This window comes from Theropithecus gelada, chromosome 7b (genome assembly GCF_003255815.1).
Source record: "Theropithecus gelada isolate Dixy chromosome 7b, Tgel_1.0, whole genome shotgun sequence".
NCBI lineage: Eukaryota > Metazoa > Chordata > Mammalia > Primates > Cercopithecidae > Theropithecus > Theropithecus gelada.
This window is the reverse complement of record NC_037675.1, coordinates 70,249,205-70,267,721: the sequence shown is the minus strand read 5'-3', so window position 1 is coordinate 70,267,721 and position 18,517 is coordinate 70,249,205. Positions and strand designations below refer to the sequence as shown.

General features: G+C 49.0%; 1 protein-coding gene and 1 pseudogene across 6 annotated transcripts in view; both read left to right on the top strand.

Moving 5' to 3' along the window:
* The window catches only part of ACTN1 (actinin alpha 1), a 107,333-nt gene extending 97,404 nt beyond the window's left edge, over window positions 1-9,929 (top strand). For 2 of the 6 annotated variants that reach the window (XM_025392540.1, XM_025392541.1), the window contains exons 15-21: window positions 1,031-1,213; window positions 1,494-1,628; window positions 3,092-3,271; window positions 3,954-4,100; window positions 5,543-5,608; window positions 6,837-6,995; window positions 9,045-9,929. In XM_025392540.1, coding sequence (XP_025248325.1) covers window positions 1,031-1,213; window positions 1,494-1,628; window positions 3,092-3,271; window positions 3,954-4,100; window positions 5,543-5,608; window positions 6,837-6,995; window positions 9,045-9,203 — 1,029 coding nt within the window. In that variant the 3' untranslated portion in view covers window positions 9,204-9,929. Of the gene's footprint in view, window positions 1-1,030; window positions 1,214-1,493; window positions 1,629-3,091; window positions 3,272-3,953; window positions 4,101-4,993; window positions 6,996-8,915 lie in introns of all 6 variants that reach the window. The other 4 variants (XM_025392538.1, XM_025392537.1, XM_025392539.1 and 1 more) reach the window with 4 other exon arrangements.
* Window positions 9,930-14,542: 4,613 nt separating this feature from the next.
* LOC112629314 lies at window positions 14,543-16,774 on the top strand (annotated as a pseudogene).
* The last annotated feature ends 1,743 nt before the right edge of the window (window positions 16,775-18,517 follow it).

Genomic DNA, 18,517 nt, shown 5'->3' with positions numbered 1-18,517 from the left:
ATTTATTTTTTTTTTGAGACAGAGTCTCGCTCTGTCACCCAGGCTGGAGTGCAGTGGCTGGATCTCAGCTCACTGCAAGCTCCGCCTCCCGGGTTTACGCCATTCTCCTGCCTCAGCCTCCCGAGTAGGTGGGACTATAGGCGCCCGCCACCTTGCCCGGCTAGTTTTTTGTATTTTTTAGTAGAGACGGGGTTTCACTGGGTTAGCCAGGATGGTCTCGATCTCCTGACCTCGTGATCTGCCCGTCTCAGCCTCCCAAAGTGCTGGGATTACAGGCTTGAGCCACTGCACCCAGCCTTATTTATTTTATTTTTTTAGAGACAAGGTCTCACTCTGTCACCCAGGCTGGAATGCAGTGGTGGGATCATAGCTCACTACAGCCTCCAACTCCTGGGCTTAAGGGATCCTCCTGCTGCAGCCTCCCTAGTAGCTGGGACTACAGGCTCACATCACTATGCCTGGCTAATTTTTATTTTTGTGGAAATGGGGTTTTTCTTTGTTGCCCAGGCTGGTCTCGAACTCCTGGCTTCAAGAGATCCTCCCATTTCAGCCTTCCAAAGTGCTGGGATTACAGGCATGAGTCACTGTGCTCAGCCGTGAACCTTGATTTTTAATGTAACATTTATTTGGAGCTCATTTCACATCAATTAGCAGCTTCCTCAATCTTTCATGCAGCTGCAGAGTACTGGATTTAAAAGGTTTTGCCAGGAGCTAAGGAAGTCCACGTTGTGGGAGGTCATCTGGGGAGTGAGCCTCTGGAGCAGCCCTTCTCCTTGACCTGTCAGGTGGTGAACACGCCAGAGGGGTTGCTGTTAATTTCACCAGCCCCAAGGATGAAACTGTTGCTTTTGATGACTGTGGCTTCTCCTTCCTGTGGCCATACCTACCATCCCAGTTCTCAGCCACAAGAATCTTTGAATTGATGCCTCCTGGTCTCCCAGCTGGTGTGGAACTCAACTTCCATGGCCCTTCCACTCACTTCTAGCGCTCCCTTTGTTCCTCTTACCCATATATTCCCATCTCTGTCCAGGGACTGACCACAGCCCATGAGCAGTTCAAGGCCACCCTCCCTGATGCTGATAAGGAGCGTCTGGCTATCCTGGGCATCCACAACGAGGTGTCCAAGATTGTCCAGACCTACCACGTCAATATGGCGGGCACCAACCCCTACACAACCATCACGCCTCAGGAGATCAATGGCAAATGGGACCACGTGAGTTGAAGGGCATGGGCCGAGCCATTGTAAGTTTCATAAAGGCAGGGATTTTTGTCCATTTTAATTGATTTTTATCAATTTCATTTAAAATTGTCATATAGTAAACACTCATTGTTTGTCCAAATGTCAAATGACTGGATTTCCAGAACAGGTTGACGCCTTCACTCCTGTTCTGTTACTGACCGGCCCTTCCCCTCCTGGGTCCTCCATTTCCTCATCTGGCACATGGGCAGATGGCTGACCTGTCCCCAAAGTCGCCTTGTTATTCCTGCCCCAGGTGCGGCAGCTGGTGCCTCGGAGGGACCAAGCTCTGACGGAGGAGCACGCCCGACAGCAGCACAATGAGAGGCTACGCAAGCAGTTTGGGGCACAGGCCAATGTCATCGGGCCCTGGATCCAGACCAAGATGGAGGTGGGTCCCGTGCTGGGAAGCAGTGCTGGGGCTCCCACCCCTCCCCACACTATCCCAGCCAGCTAGGCTGCCTGTCTCCCTCGGTGGGACCCATGGAGGACTGAGGCCCTGAGTGCACCATGGGTCTGCTCTCCTGTAGAAGGCTGTGGGGGTCTATGTGAGGAAGCCCTGCTGGCACTATCTGATTTGGGAGCAAAGACATATGAGGACACCACTAAGAAGCTGCCTATGGACTCACGCCTGTAATCCCAGCACTTTGGGAGGCCAAGGCAGGTGGATCACCTGAGGTCAGGAGTTCGAGAGCAGCCTGGCCAACATGGTGAAACACCGTCTCTACTAAAAATACAAAAATCAGCCAGGTGTGGTGATGTGTGCCTGTAATCCCAGCTACTTGGGAGCCTGAGGCAGGAAAATCACTTGAACCTGGTAGGCAGAGATTGCAGTGAGCCAAGATTGTGCCATTGCACTGCAGCCTGGGCAACAGAGCGAGACTCCATCACCAAAAAAAAAAAAGAGGAAGCTGCCTGTGAAAGTCCCATAGGAGAGTCAGCTCCTGAGCACCTGATCCAGCTTAATTCCTTTGGTGTCTCTTGTTGACCAGGCCTCCCCTTCCTCTCCTCCTCCTCCTGAGCAATGAGCCTGGCCAAAGAAGATGATTGATCATCCCAGAAAGAGAACTGAACCCAGTGGAGCACAGAATGTTTTGCTGAATTGTGTGGGGTAGATAGTGGGGTGCTTTAGCAGATCAGGAAAGGGGCCCTGCTTGGCTAGAGCGTGGCCTCTGAGTTCCTTAAGGGCAGAGACCATGTTGAGTTCACATTTGTGCGTGTCGCCCCCCGCCCCCCTGCCAGCACATTGTCCTTAGTAGACAGGCAGGAAATAGCTACTGGATTGAATTGAGTGGACAGAAAGTGCTTTCACAAACAAGGGTTGTTTACATGGATGAATAACAGAGAGAAATGGGCATTAGGCCTGGCCTGCAGGGATGGATGGGATTCAGGTGAGCCAGGGCAGGCATCCCAGGAGGCGGAACAGCAGGAGGAAGAGCATGGGCACTGAGGGAGGTGAGTGAGGTCTGCCGAGGCTACAAGGATGCTGGCTCAGTGGGTCCCTGAGATGGACAAGACTTGGGAAAGGGGCATTTGAATGGCAAGCAGAGGAGTGAATGTTTAGGTTAGAACTGACCCTGCATTCCCTTCCTGAGGCTGACAGGTACCTGAGAGCTGGTAGGTATTTCATCCAGTGATAACAGTGCTTGTTATATACCTCTGTGGTGCTGTTTCCATACCTAGGAGCACCCATGCTAAAAGTGTCTTACTAATTACCAGTGATGGCCTCCTTAGGGCTGGGATAGGAACTGAGAATCATCTGAAGGCTTAACAAATGATTTTGGAGGCCCCAGTCCCCACCCTATGGGAGCAGAGTGAGGTGGTCTGACAAGGTGCCTCTTTGCCGGTGAGCAGGAGATTGGGAGGATCTCCATTGAGATGCACGGGACCCTGGAGGACCAGCTCAGCCACCTGCGGCAGTATGAGAAGAGCATTGTCAACTACAAGCCAAAGATTGATCAGCTGGAGGGCGACCACCAGCTCATCCAGGAGGCGCTCATCTTCGACAACAAGCACACCAACTACACCATGGAGGTGGGTGGGGCTGGCCTTGTTCCTCTCGGGGAGCACATGTCCCCTCTGTCCTTCCTCCTGGGTGGGGAAGTCTCCAAGGAAACAGGTCATAGTTGGAGGATAAATTCACTTCACCTCTGAAGCCTCACATCTTCAACTTTTAGTACCTTCTGCTTTCCCGAGGAACGTGTTGAGAATACATATTTCTAGGCCCCGTCTCTAGAATTTGCTTCACTAGTTTGGGGGTGGAGTTCAGAATAAGCACCTCTCGTGGTTCCGGGTGCTGGCGGGCTCCAAACACTGGCTCAGGCACCTGCTTGTAAGATGGCTAGTTGTTTTAACTGTGAAAGTGTGTGTGGGCTGGGGTTGTGGGGTTGGAGGTTCAGGGAATCACACATTTTTTGGTCTCAATCTTTCCTACCCCCAAATCTGCCCTCCTTCCTGACCTGACCCCCATTGGCAAGTCCCAGTCTCTTTGCTCTCGCAGGCAGAGGCTGCCACCCTGCCCCCTTGATCATCTAGGGTCCCTGCCCTAGTAGGTTGTCCTTGTCCTGGTTCCCCTCCCTCTGGTGATACTCAGCCACACGGAAGGCCAAGTTTGATGGCTTTAGCCATTTTGATAGTTGGGGAGTAGGGTGGATAGGGGCCGCCAGGATCCCAGGCCTGGGACCCCTTTGCTGACAGGCCTCTTGCCTGCCTGCAGCACATCCGTGTGGGCTGGGAGCAGCTGCTCACCACCATCGCCAGGACCATCAACGAGGTGGAGAACCAGATCCTGACCCGGGATGCCAAGGGCATTAGCCAGGAGCAGATGAATGAGTTCCGGGCCTCCTTCAACCACTTTGACCGGGTGAGAGCCCCACCCTGTGTTTTCGTAGTGCAGCCCCCAACCCCTGCCCCAGGGCCCTGGAGGGCACTTCCCCGGGATGTGGGCTGCCATGCAAGTGAAGAGGGAGAGAAAGGGGAAACTGCCATCAGCCTGCCCTGACTCGATGCACCCCACAAAACCAACCTTGGAAAACCTGTGTTGGTGCCTCATAAGCTTCCCTGCTTTCTGGGAGAGAGTGTTCATACTGTGGGTAGAAAGAGGACCTTTGACCCCTGACCCTTGCTCTCCTACCATGAAGAGTCACCCACAGTGAAGGCTTGCTGCTCCCTGGCTGTGGAGACAGAGGAGCAGAAGAGAGACTCCTCCTGCCCTTGCTGGCTCCCACCCCTACCCCGACCTCCAGCGGCCTCTGGGACTCTGCTGGGGATGTCAGAGGCCTTGGTCCTGGGTTCCCATCCCAGCTCTGGGTCAGGCCGGGTTTTAGTGGGCTGCCCCTTCCCAGTGCCCTGGGGCTTGCGGGCGGTCCCAAGGCGTGGGAGCATGTTCTTGGGTGCTGCCCACCACCCCTGCCTGCTTCATGGCTCTCTAGGCACCTGGGGGGAAGTCCCTGGGGAAACTGGGGGGCTGGGTCACTTCTGGGGGAGCTTCTCACCCTTGTGGCTCATCACACCCCACTCTGGTCCTGCTTCCTGGAGCAGGGCTGTGTGTGCTGGGGGGAGGGCACCCCCTGGAGCCTCGTTGGTGTGTCTAACCGTGTGCACTTTTATTTCCCCTCCTCCCCCGCCCCCACCCTCCCTCCGCATGCCTGTCCCTGTGTCTCCCCACACACGCCACCCTCCCCTGGGGCATGCCCCCCTCACGGCTCCACCTCCCTGACACCGCATGGCTCGCTGCCTGGCGCACCGCGGCCCCAGGATCACTCCGGCACACTGGGTCCCGAGGAGTTCAAAGCCTGCCTCATCAGCTTGGGTTATGATATTGGCAACGACCCCCAGGTACTCGCCTCCTGCATGGAGCACGCTCAGGGGTGGCGTCTGGGGCGAGAAATAATGCGTTTTTCCTTTTTCTCTTCTCTCTGTCTGGATCTCCTGTCCCCCTCCTATGGGCCATGGGGCTCGTCCTCTCCTGCTGTCTCTGTCTGCCCTGTCACTGGTCCACCCTCTGCCCTCTGCTGTCTTCCGTGGCAACCTGCTGGGTGCCCACTGTCTTCCATCCTCACCGCTCTTCATCCCATGGGTGGATTTTTGCATCTCCCTGCTCTGTCTTCCTCCTGTCTTTGGACATTGCCACCCATGTGTGTTCGCATCTTCTCCTCCTATGTTCCTTTCCCCATCCTGATCCCCCAAACCATAAACCTCATCCCCGCTCTGGCCATCTGTTTCTGTCTTCCTGGCCCCGGGCCGGCCCTTCCTCTTCCTGCCTTCCCGACCCTCCTTGTGTCTTGGTACCACTGCCCCCAACAGAAGAAGACAGGCATGATGGACACGGATGATTTCCGCGCCTGCCTGATCTCCATGGGTTACAACATGGTAACGTAAACCCCACCCTCTGTCTGCCCTGGTGAGGAGGCAGCCAGCTGGCGGGAGCGGCCAAGTCCCAGGAGTGGCAGGCTGGAGGCCCTCAGGCTAGGGATTGCCCTCCCTGGAGGAGCCACAAGGCCCATGTCCTTGGGGAAGATGGCTCCCTGAAAGCCGGCCCGGCCACCGGCCTGTGTGTATCCAGGAGCCCTGGCCTCCTCGTCTCAGTCTCTGTGCTACTTCATCTTCTGGTACTTCCTCACTCCCACTGTGGACAGCTGGGCTGACCCTGAGACTGGCAGGAAGGACTGGTGGTGTGGGACATCCCAGGTTGGGGGTTGGCCTGCGTCACCTCACATGGAGCATGGAAATTGAGACCTTCCACCTCCGTCCTGGCGGTGGCTCCAGTCGGGCCTGCTGCCCCTCTCGATTGTCCCAGGCCGTTCCCCACTCCCCAACCTTCCTATTCTGTACCCCCTCACACAGACATTCTGAGCAGGGCAGTCAGGTGACTCCTGGGCCATGGTGCCAAGTGAAGAGCTCACAAGCTGCCCAGTGCAGGGCATGGGCATGGGGCTAGGAGCAGTGAACCTGGGAGTAAATCCCAGCCCTGCCATCATTAGCGTGTAGCCTCAGGTGAAGTGGGGGAACCCTACAGGACTGTTGCAAGAGTTAAATGAAGGAATTTAAGTCTGCGCATGTATCTGGCACATAGAAAATACAGCGTGGTGGGGAGAGAACAGATTCTAGAACCAGACTGCCTGAGTTCAAATCCCAGTTCTGCTGCTTCCTGGCTGTGTGACCCTGGGCAAGTCACTTAGCCTGTCTGGGCTTCAGATTTCTCATCTGTACAATGAAGATAATAAAATACCTACCTTTATGGTTGTAGTGAGGATTAAATGAATTGAAATAAAGCTTTTAGGTTAATACTTGGCATATAAGATATGCTGCATAGGTGTCAGCCATTGTTAATCGTTGTGATCACTGTAGTTATTATCAATATGATTATTTGCTGTAAGAGGAACCCAGGCATCTGCAGGGCATGGGAAACCCTGAAGTGGGTCTCTCCTCTTGGGTGTTGTGTCCCCATCATACCCTTAGGACAACCCAGGTTAGGTCAGGGGGATGTGCCCTCCTCTTCCAGCCACAGGCTGATCTGAGCCCCCAGGGTCTTCAGTCCCTATGAGATATTCTCAGCAGGCCATGGGCTGACAGGCCTGGGGTTGGCTGTTTCCTCCAGGGAGAAGCAGAATTTGCCCGCATCATGAGCATTGTGGACCCCAACCGCCTGGGGGTAGTGACATTCCAGGCCTTCATTGACTTCATGTCCCGCGAGACAGCCGATACAGATACAGCAGACCAAGTCATGGCTTCCTTCAAGATCCTGGCTGGGGACAAGGTGGGTGTTCTATGGCATGGGCATTGTGCTGGGGTGGCAGGCACTGGCTGGACTGTGATCTAGAGGGGTGAGAGCTGGAACCGCCCCTTCTTCCAGGGTCCTTTGGCCTCTCCTTGTTTGCCACTTCTACCCATTTCTGTAATGCCTTGGGCTCAGCTAAGGTGTCAGGACACAGGATTAGTATAAGTGACCCTCCCAGGATCACTGCTTGCCAGTGAGGGACTCCATAGCTGGGATGAAATGACGGGTGGCAGAGGGGAGTAGAGTGGTGTGGATGTGTGATTGGACTCTTGGAGTCCATCTGACAACCCCTGGGACTTCACCCTTGGTATCATCCTGTGCATCGGCACGGACTATAGTGGGAGCAGGAAGAGGGACTGTGGGACACAAGAAGGAAGCACATCTCTCGTGTTTTCTACCTTGAGCAGTGATCCACTCTGGGTTTCCCAGTCTCCTAAGTACCCTGCAACAGTCCACCTGGCAGTGGAGGGATGCAGGGGATTGTCTCCATGGATGCCAGAGGCTCAGTCCAAGTCTCCACTGTTCTGAGATGGTCATTGGTAGACCTGGATGTCACCCAGAACCACAGCCATCTCCAGCCCAGGGACCTGAGGGGATCTATAGAAGCCACAGATCCCTCAAATATTATAGAAAAGACTCACAGAGCAGCCAGAAGAAATGGTGGGGGTGGGATGTGGGCCTAGGGTCTGTGTTCTGTTCTGTAAAGTCACAGTAAATCCTTATGCCATCCTTCCTTCAAAACTGAAAAGATTCAGGCCAGGCATGATGGCTCATGCCTGTAATTCCAGCCCTTTGGGAGGCCGAGGTGGGTGGATCACCTGAGGTCAGGAGTTCAAGACCAGCCTGGCCAACATGGCAAAACCCCATCTCTACTAAAAATACAAAAAATTAGCCGAGTGTGGTGGCATGCACCTGTCATTCCAACTACTCGGGAGGCTGAGACCTGAGAATTGCTTGAACCTGGGAGGCGGAGGTTGCGGTGAGCTGAGATCGCACCACTGCACTCCAGTTTGGGTGACAGAGTGAGACTCCATCTTAAACGGAAAAGATTCAGTTACCAAAAGCAAAAGCCAGTAGGGAGGGAGTATAATTTCTGAAATGTCTGTCTACAAGGGAATAAAGGCTGAACCTACAAAGAAGTCCCTAAAGGTCTGATTTAAGTACAAGAACAACCTTATTTGCATCATAGCACCTTGGAGCTGGAAGGATCCTCAAACCATTTAGTTTTAGTTGCTAATTTTGTAGAAGAGGAAAACTGGGGCCGAGATAGGGGCCTCGTCTCCCAACTTTGGGATTGACAGTGGCAGCTCCACCCTCCCTCAAACTGGTTCCCAGGGCGCTCTGGCAGAGGTAGGGCATGGTGCAGGGGGACTACCTTGTGGGTCAGAGCCCCCAAATGAGCTCTCCTGGATCTTGAAGCTCCTAAAAGACACAGCTTTCAAATAGACCTAGCATGGGCAAAACCTGGGAGAAGGCAGATACCCAGGCTGGAGCTGCTTGGATGGGGCAAGGCCCACCTTTCTGCAAAGGAGCTTAAGATAGCCTGACCATATTTGGGAAGCAATGATGCCCAAACGTGGATGGTGTTCTTAATCTGCTGGAGGGCTCATTAAAATTAGACACTCTGTCCAAAGCCTCCAGAGAGCTCAGCTGAGTGCGTGTGGGGTCCCCCCAGGAACCTATACGCTCCACCAGAGTATCTGCGGATACTGCTCCAGCACGCAATTATTGCAGACTAGTGTGATTCAGAAGATGGTTATAGGTGTAATTGGCACATGGAATTAGATTGGAAAGTGGCTTAAAAAGTAGGTACTGAAGTGGAAAACCTGAGACAGTTTTAAAAATACATGTGTATGCGGTATGTACATGTGTGGATATTTATGTCCATACATCCTCTAGTTCCAGGAGGGAGGCATAATGCAAACGGCACGCGCTGCCTTCACGCGGCCGGGCTTTGCGGCTGTGTTGGGCCACCCCGCTTTACGGCTGCTGGACTTTGCGGCCGCCCTGACCACTCTCTCCCCGCAGAACTACATTACCGTGGACGAGCTGCGCCGCGAGCTGCCGCCTGACCAGGCCGAGTACTGCATCGCGCGGATGGCCCCCTACACCGGCCCCGACTCCGTGCCAGGTGCTCTGGACTACATGTCCTTCTCCACGGCACTGTACGGCGAGAGTGACCTCTAATCCACCCTGCCCGGCCGCCCTCGTCTCGTGCGCCGTGCCCTGCCTTGCACCTCCGCCGTCGCCCATCTCCTGCCTAGGTTCGGTTTCAGCTCCCAGCCTCCACCGGGGCGAGCTGGGGCCCACGTGGCATCGAGCCTCCCTGCCCGCGAAGTGACAGTTTACAAAATTATTTTCTGCAAAAAAGAAAAAAAAAGTTACGTTAAAAACCAAAAAACTACATATTTTATTATAGAAAAAGTATTTTTTTCTCCACCAAATGGAAAAAAAGAGGAAAGATTAACTATTTGCACCGAAATGTCTTGTTTTGTTGTGACATAGGAAAATAACCAAGCACAAAGTTATCTTCCATCCTTTTTACTGATTTTTTTTTCTTCTATCTGTTCCATCTGCTGTATTCATTTCTCCAATCTCATGTCCACTTTGGTGTGGGAGTCGGGGTAGGGGGTACTCTTGTCAAAAGGCACATTGGTGCATGTGTGTTTGCTAGCTCACTTGTCCATGAAAATATTTTATGATATTAAAGAAAATCTTTTGAAATGGCTGTTTTTTAAGGAAGAGAATTTATGTGGCTTCTCATTTTTAAATCCCCAGTGGTGTGACTAATCTCTTTATCAGCACACACTTAAAAAATTTTAATATTGTCTATAAAAAATAGGACAAACTTGGAGAATATGGACAACTTTGATATTGCTTGGCAAGAACGGTATTAAAACAACCACACTCCTATGACAGCTCTTTGCCTGCTCCTTGCTTGATGTTTTCTGGAAGTGTGTGTGGGGTCAAGGATGGCGTGGGGCACCTGTATCTACCCCTAATGTTTTTGACTCTGCTGTGTTCAATCGTCTTACACTTCAGTTTCTTCATTTTAAAAAGGAAAAGGTAATTTATCCAGTCTCCTATGAGTTGGACAGAAAGTCATGGATGCGTAAAGGACTTCTTGATGATAAGCCCCACCTTCATTTTTCCACGGCATCAAACAGCTCTGTGACATCTGCATTCCCCCCACTCGTTTTATTTTTGCTGCAGGGAACAGCTTGAGTTGTCTCTTAAGAGTCATCTCATCCCTTACTATTCAAGATGACCCACAGATGGCAGCTGTTCGGCATCACCTGGGAGCTCATTGGAAATACAGAATCTCAGGCCCCATCCCTGAATGCCGAATACTGTGTGTACTGCTCTAGTTTCTCCAGAGTAAAAGACAGTCTTTATAGGACGCCGTCTGCTCTGGCACCAGGGCCCCTTACCCCATGCCTTTTATCTGACCTTTGTTTTGCAACCCGTTACATCACTTGCCCCCGGGCATCCTTTGAATTTCATCCTTGGCCAATTCTCATTGTACCCTGTTCCAGCTTGCTTTAAATGATCGGGTGGATGAAATTCTCCCCATTGACAACTGACAGGTAGCAATTAATTGTTCATGCGTCAGTGGGATGAACTCATTACATCTCTTTCCTGCCTATGTGGATGTATAGCTCTTACATTTTTATCTACCGCTGACTTTTTTGTAGGGACTTTGTTGATAGCCTCATGAAGGCCCATCTCTCCTCTCTTCTGGCCTGTCCATTCCTTAACAAAACCCTAATGACCGTTCTGGTACCAAATCTGTGGCAGGAGTGTGACCTAGCTTCTACCCACCTCTTCCATCACTGGACCAGCTCATAGTTTGTCCCTTGGACATGGGGTTAGTGCCCAACAAGTGTAGTCATTTGGTGAAGTAAGTTACTAGAAGAGAGAACAGATTCAATTTCCTGATGTGGTGAGGAGAAGCTGACGCCTCTGCCAGTTCCTTGGCCTATGCCAGGGTCTCTGGTACTTCTGCAGGTGGCATGAGCTGTGTGAAGCGCCTCTGAATTTAAGGCTCCGAAGTTCTCCGACAAAAACAAGACTTTAGACTAGGGTCTGCATTATGGGCGCCAAGGGAAGAAATACAACCTCAACATCAGTGCCTGTCAATGGAGGCAGATGTGAGCTCAAGTCTGCCTGCCACCGGCCAGTTGGATTACCTTGGGCAAGTGACCTCCTTAAATGGGGCCAATAATGTTGCTTTCCTTCTCTCTCTGGCACACAGTAGGCATGTAATAAGTGGCAATGGGTATTGTCCCTAGAGTTGTATAAAAAAACTGCTGTAGCAGGGCATGGTGGTGCATGTCCGTAGTACTAGCTACTTGGGAGGCTGAGGTGAGGATCACTTGAGCCCAGGAGTTTTGAGTCCAGCCTGAACAACATAACAAGACCCTGTCTGTAAAAGGGGGGAAAAAAGTCAGCTGTACTTTGTTATGCTGTTTAAAATATTCTTAAAGAAAAAGGCCTGATTACGGAAAAATACCATTAAGGGAAGCCGTCCTTCAGTCTCTGTGCTCTGTAGTAGGCTGAGTAATGATCCCCCAAGATGTCCATGTCCTAGTCCCTGGAACCCATGATTGTTAATTTATATGACAAATAAGACTTTGCAGATGTGATTAAGAATCTTGAGGTGGGGAGATTGTTCTGGATTATCTGGGTGGGTGCTCAGGGAGCAGGCGTGTCAGCATCAGAGGAAATGTGACAACAGAAGCAGGGGTTGGAGTGATGTGAGGCCACAAGCCAATGAATGTGGACAGCCTCTAGAAGCTAGAAAAGCCAGGGAAACAGATTCTCCCTGAGAGCCTCCAGATAGAATGCAGGTCTACAGACCCATTTTGGGTCTCTGTTCTCCAGAACTGTGAGATAATATGGTTGTATTGTTTTAAGCCACTTCATTTGTGATAATTTGTTACAGCAACCATAGGAAGCTAATATGTGCTCCGTCGTTCATGCCCTGGGGAGCTGGCTGCCTTCCTGATGTCAGTGACCCGTGGCATAGGCATGACCTGCTGGAGAAACTGCCCTAGGTTCAAAGGCCTGAGTGTGCAACACTGGCCCTTGGGAGACTGCCTTAGCTGCTGGACTTGACTTCCTGAGCCCTAAAAGTGCCATCCATGGAGAGGGCAGAAGGAAGCTTCCAAGCTTTGAGAGCCCCAAAAGGCCAGAATAGCTGGGCCCAGCAGGAGATGGGTGGGCTGCTTAGCTCAACTGGTTAGTGGCAAAGGGCTGAGGCTGACAGCTGTGGGCTTAATCCAAGAATGAGGCAAGTCACCTCACTTGGAGGTCTCTAAGGTCACAGGCTGCCCCTCCCTCAGTGCCCCCTACAGATTAGGCCAGGCTTAGGGGGACAGAACATAGGTAACTGGGCAGTAGCTGGACCTGAGCTTTACAGGACACTCAAACACTGCCTTATAGGATCCTCATCTGAGCAGTAGCTCTAGAAGTTGCTTTGTGAGTTGTTTTGTGATCATCATGGCTTTCACAGCCCCAAAAGGGGTGGAAAAGCTGCTATCTGAAATGCAGTTGAGACCTGAGCAAGCACAGCGAAGGTGGTGACATTTGTCAGCGACATGGGCCAACTAGCCAGCTTAAAGACACAGGGGAAATTATTGTAAGGCTTCCTGTTGTCTCAGATGCAGGAGCCAGAGGGCAGTCCAGCTCCAGGTAGGCACCAGCCACAGAACTGGAAAGCCCTTGGGAGGCTGAGGTCCTGCCTTCTCTCTAGCTTTTCTTGGCCCCTCTGTGTGTCAGCCTCCCTCCTCCCCCTGCAGTCCAGCTTTGGGTGCACACCTCCCCATGGTGGCAGAGGCCAATTCCGCAGTGCCTAGTGTTGACATTTTCTTAACACAAGAGACTAGTTCCAATTCCAAATGTCCAGGACACACTTGGCCCAGACTGACCTGGTCTGATAAAATGATGCCTGTCAGTGGCTGAAGCTGGGGCCATTGCTCATGGGCTAGATTGGGTATCACCTTTAGGATAACCCAAAAGGTAGTCTCATAAGAACTGTCTCAATTCATCAATTTTCACATTGTAGCATCTCTGATATTGAGATACAGCATACAATCGATCTCACTTTAGGATTAATGGTGTCTTACAATTGCTGTTGGCCAGACAGCAGTCATGACTTAGTGTCATTGCCTGCCTATTTGAGACAGGAATGTGAGTCCTGTCTGTTGTCTCAAAAACTTCCATTAATCTTATCTCCCGGTAAGATCAAGCTCCAGTATCAACACTTGCATAGTGGGTCCCCAGAAAGAAAATGCTGGTGCAGTACTGGCTTAAGAAATGCTAGCCAGGGTGCAATGGCTTACACCTATAATCCCAGCACTTTGGCAGGCTGAGGTGGGCAGATGTTGCAAGCCCAGAAGCTCAAGACCAGCCTGGGCAACATGGTGAAACACCATCTCTACTAAAAATACAAAATTACCTGGGTGTGGTGGTGCGTGCCTGTAATCCCAGCTACTTGGGTGGCTGAGGCAGGAGAATCACTTGAACCTGGGAGATGGAGGTTGCAGTGAGCCAAGATCATCCTGAAGGGAGGAAGGGAAGGAGGGAGGGGAGAGAGAAAAAGAAAAATGCTGCATTTTCAGTTCTATTGATGGCACAGCAGGCAATGGTGTGTGAAAAACAGGCACTTAAAGACTCTGAGCCAGACTCAGTCTCAAAAAAAAAAAAAAAAAAAAAAAAAAGACTCTGAGCCGGGTGCAGTGGCTCACGCCTGTAATCTCAGCACTTTGGGAGGCTGAGGCGGGCGAATCATGAGGTCAGGAGTTTGAGACCAGCCTGACCACATAGTGAAACCCTGTTTTTTTGTATTTGTAAAAATACAAAAAATTAGCTGGGTGTGGTGGCGGGTGCCTATAATCCCCCCTACTTGGGAGGCTGAGGCAGGAGAATCACTTGAACCCGGGAGGCAGAGATTGCAGTGAGCCGAGATCGCGCCACTACACTCCAGCCTGGGCGATAGAGTGAGACTTCATCTTAAAAACAAAAAACAAAACAAAACAAAAAAAAAAACAAAAAAAAAAAACACTGACAAGGGATTCGGAAGAGAGTTTTAGCAAATTTGCTTTCCTCATATTGTACATGATACATGTCTAAAAAAGTCTGAGCTCTTTCAATAAGTATATAATAATGTATACATATATGAGTACGTAAAGAACATAATAAAATTCTAAAGAAAGCATTGTGTTAATGGTTTAATTGGTTACATTTTATAGCTCATAAAATAATGGAGCATCTATAAATCTGATCATATCTTAGTTGAGTATAATATGGCCTATGGGCCCTATTGCCTGTCAAATCCCTCAAATCTGGATTCTATTTTTGATGGAAGAGGAAAAGAAAGATCCATCCTAAACTTAATCCAAAGGCAATGGAAGGGATGTCTGGAGGGCCTGGGCAGGTCGGCTTCGGAATGGAAGAGGACTGTGAGAAGTTAACCTGGCGATACCGATTCAAAGAGCCTGCCGAGTGAAGCCCCCTGAAATGGGGAGAATAAGAATCTTAGAGGTTGTTCAGTAGAAGTCTTGGAGTGCATTTTCAGTAGTTAAGGGGAAAAAAAAATGACTACTCTTAAAAGTTTAAAAACCAAAGTCACCCTTACTTCATCCCCAAACTGAGGAGCAGGAGATGGAATGGACACTGAGGAGCCTAAATCTGTTGAAGTTCCCTCTGGGGTCCAATCCAGAAGGCATCATAGCCTTTGGGGTCCATGGAAGAAAGCAGTTCCATCACAGAGAGCCCACGAGTTCAGCCAGGGAAAATGCTCACTGAAAAGCAGTAGAAGTGGAAGCTGTAAGAATATTAGGTCCCGCCAGGTGGGGTGGCTCACACCTGCAATCCCAGCACTTTGGTGAGGCCGAGGCGGGCGGATCACCTGAGGTTGGGAGTTTGAGACCAGCCTGACCAACATCGAGAAACCCAGTCTCTACTAAAAATACAAAATTAGCTGGGCGTGGTGGTGGGCACCTGTAATCCAGCTACTTGGGAGGTTGAGGCAGGGGAATTGCTTGAACCTGGGAGGCAGCAGTTGCAGAGATCCGAGATCATGCCACTGCACTCCAGCCTGGGCAACAAGAGCGAAACTGTCTCAAAAAAAAAAAAAAGAATATTAGGTCGCAAAGTTGCTATAACTCATGATAGCTCCAACAAAAATACAATAACTCATGATAGCTCCAACAAAATTATGATGTCTCTGGGATATCATAAAGGAGAATTCCTTGGTCAGTCAGAGAGTTATAGAACCTAATAAGGAACTCTCAGAGTAAAGAATGTATTAATTAGAGACTGGGCATGGTGGCTCACGCCTGTAACCCCAGCACTTTGGGAGGCCAAGGTGGGCGGATCACAAGGTCAGGAGTTCGAGACCAGCCTGGCCAACATGGTGAAACTCCGTCTCTACTAAAATACAAAAAATAGCTGGGCATGGTGGTGTGCGCCTGTAGTCCCAGCTAATGGGGAGGCTGAGGCAGAAGAATCGCTTGAACCCAGGAGGCGGAGGTTGCAGTGAGTCGAGATCATACTGTTACACTCCAGCGTAGGCAACAGAGCGATACTCCATCAAAAAAAAAAAAAAAAAAAAAAAAGGAAAAGCTCAAGAATTATGAAAGAAGGTTACTACAGGACAAAGAAGGTCTTTGAAACCAGCTCCGTATACAGACGGAGGTAAGTCACGAGCTTAAAAAGTTGCTGGTGGCTTCTGTTGTGGATGATCTTCAGTATCACTTTGAATGTCTAGCCTGTGAGAAAAAATCAGCTTATTTTAGAAAATGAAGCCCTAGGTTGAAACACAGCTCAGCTTTCCAAACAGTTAGAATGTATGTTGTTAATACAGTGTGATGTATGGCGAAGTAAATTCCTTGCAAGCAGAGTAATGGCAGATGAGTTAACCAACTCAAGAGCATCAAGAGCAGTTTTGTTTTTCTGTTTTTTGAGATGGAGTCTCCCTTTGTTGCCCAGGCTGGAGTGCAGTGTGCAATCTCGGCTCACTGCAACCTCTGCCTCCCGGGTTCAAGTGATTCTTGTGCCTCAGCCTCCCAAGTAGCTGGGATTACAGGCACCCATCACCACGCCTGGCTAATTTTTGTATTTTTAGTAGAATTGGGGTTTTGCCATGTTGGCCAGGCTGGTCCTGAACTCCTGGCCTCAAGTGATCCTCCTGCTTCAGCCTCCCAAAGTACTGGGATGACAGGCATGAACCACCATGCCCCGCCTCAAAAGCAATTTCACAGCATCAAAAACGTGATGCACGTGGTTCCATACAGGATCTCCTAAGTGAACAGCAACAGTTTAATCAGGAAATGATAGCTACCCAGAAATTACTGGAGGAGCTCTTAATCTCTTTGCAGTAGGGAAGAGGGCAACCTTACTCTCCTAGCATACAACCCCACAGCACAGCAGAGCTGGCATTAACAAATCACAAGTTGGCAAAAGCAGTAAATTCTCATCTTCTGGGAAATGTTGGCATTAACAATCAAAAAAAGATTCCATCGACAGTTGAATTCTGCAGCACCCCAGTGGAGAAAATGGCTGAAATGGTTCTACAAATTTTAGCTCCAACTACCTAAGCAGAGAGCTCCCCTGATAATGCATGTTTTGAGTTTTCACTGACCACCTTACTTGCTACAAAGAAAAATTTTGGATGATTTCATCCCTATGCTAGATATGAAAATACAGCTTTCAATTGTTGCGATCACTGCCAGGGAGAACTTTCTGCCCTTTAACAGTCAATATATTGGAGGCATGCTACAGGTATTTGCTTATTATCCAAGAGTCATTATTATTTGGGAGCTGGGGTTCTTACAATGCTAGAAGTAATATCACTTCCTATTTACAAAATGTATATACCCAAAGATGTTTTATGTACTAGACTCCAGATTACTCCTTCTTAATTAATATCTCAGCATAATAAAAGAATGAAACTGTATTTAAAATTTAAATGCAGTTGCATTTTTCTCTTTGAGCTTATACAATGTTTTAGAAACAGTCTACTTTTTATAAATATCAAGTTGGATATTCTTGTGTGTTAAACTGTATTTAATATTTAAAATAGAGAATACTTTCCAAGCAATACATGATGCTTTTCCTAAAGGACTCTAAAAGAAAAAGGTTCTATAACTTTCTTTTAAGCACTAAATTATTATTTATCTTACTGGATAGTTTATATGAACAGTGTTAATGTAGGTACACTAAAGCAAGGGTAGGCAAACTACAACCATGAGTCAAATATGGCCATACCCATTCATTCACTATTGTCTAGGTTGTTTTTGCACTGTAGCTGCAGAGTTGAGTAGATGCAGCAGGGCATGTATGGCTTGCAAAGCCTACGGTATTTACTGTTTGATCCATTACAGAAAAAGTTTTCTGACCCCCACTCTAAAGTAATTGTAGTAGAGGACCAGAGGATCTTTATGGTAATTTTTTGAGCTACAAAAGAGCCTTGGAAAAATGGATGAAGGGATTAATCTTTTTAAAATAAATGCTATAAATTAGAAAAAGAATAAATATTTTAGAGCCAAATTAACAAGTATGTCAGCAAAACGTGTTAGTTTTATGCAGGGGATTGTGTATTCTGAATGGACACAATCTGACATATATAAAAGAAACAGATTCTTAACTATTGACTCTTTTTAGCAAATGCAACACAGAAGAATATCCAACTTAATGTTTATAAAAAGTAGACTGTTTCTAAAACATTGTGTAAGCTCAAAGAAAAAAAATGCAACCCATCAATTAACCTATATTATGTAATATATACTATTGTATATTTATTATGAGCCATCATAAATGCCCATTGATTGGTCTTTAGGAATAATTACAAAATATTTATATCAAATTATGCAAATTTGTTGCAGAAGTGCCTATCAGTAGAGAAGTCTTCAAAGGACAAATCTCGTCAAATAATAATATGTTTTAATGTCAACTTAAAAACAAAGGCAATATAAAACATCCCCTCTTATCACAGATTACCTTAAGATATACTTTTTAATTGCACTCTTTAGCATCTTCCATTTCTAATCATGCTTTCTTGTCTAGAAATCTCCTTAAGTCCTACTTTTCCAACCAACAATGCAAGAGAAATTTTGCAAACTCCAATACCTGGGGAAGCTGGCTTTTGGAAACAAGCTATTTAAAAGATGGCTTGTGAACACTTGTAAAAGGATACGGGGGGCTGGGCACAGTGGCTCACGCCTGTAATCCCAGCGCTTTGGGAGGCTGAGGCAGGTGGATCACAAGGTCAGGAGTTCAAGACCAGCCTAGCCAACATGGTGAAACCCCATCTCTACTAAAAATACAAAAAATTAGCCGGGCGTGGTGGCAGGTACCTGTAATCCTAGCTGTAATCCTAGCTACTTGGGAGGTTAAGGCAGGAGAATCGCTTGAACCCAGGAGGCAGAGGTTGCAGTGAGCCAAGACCGTGCCACTGCACTCCAGCCTGGGCAACAGAGTGAGATTCTGTCCCCCAC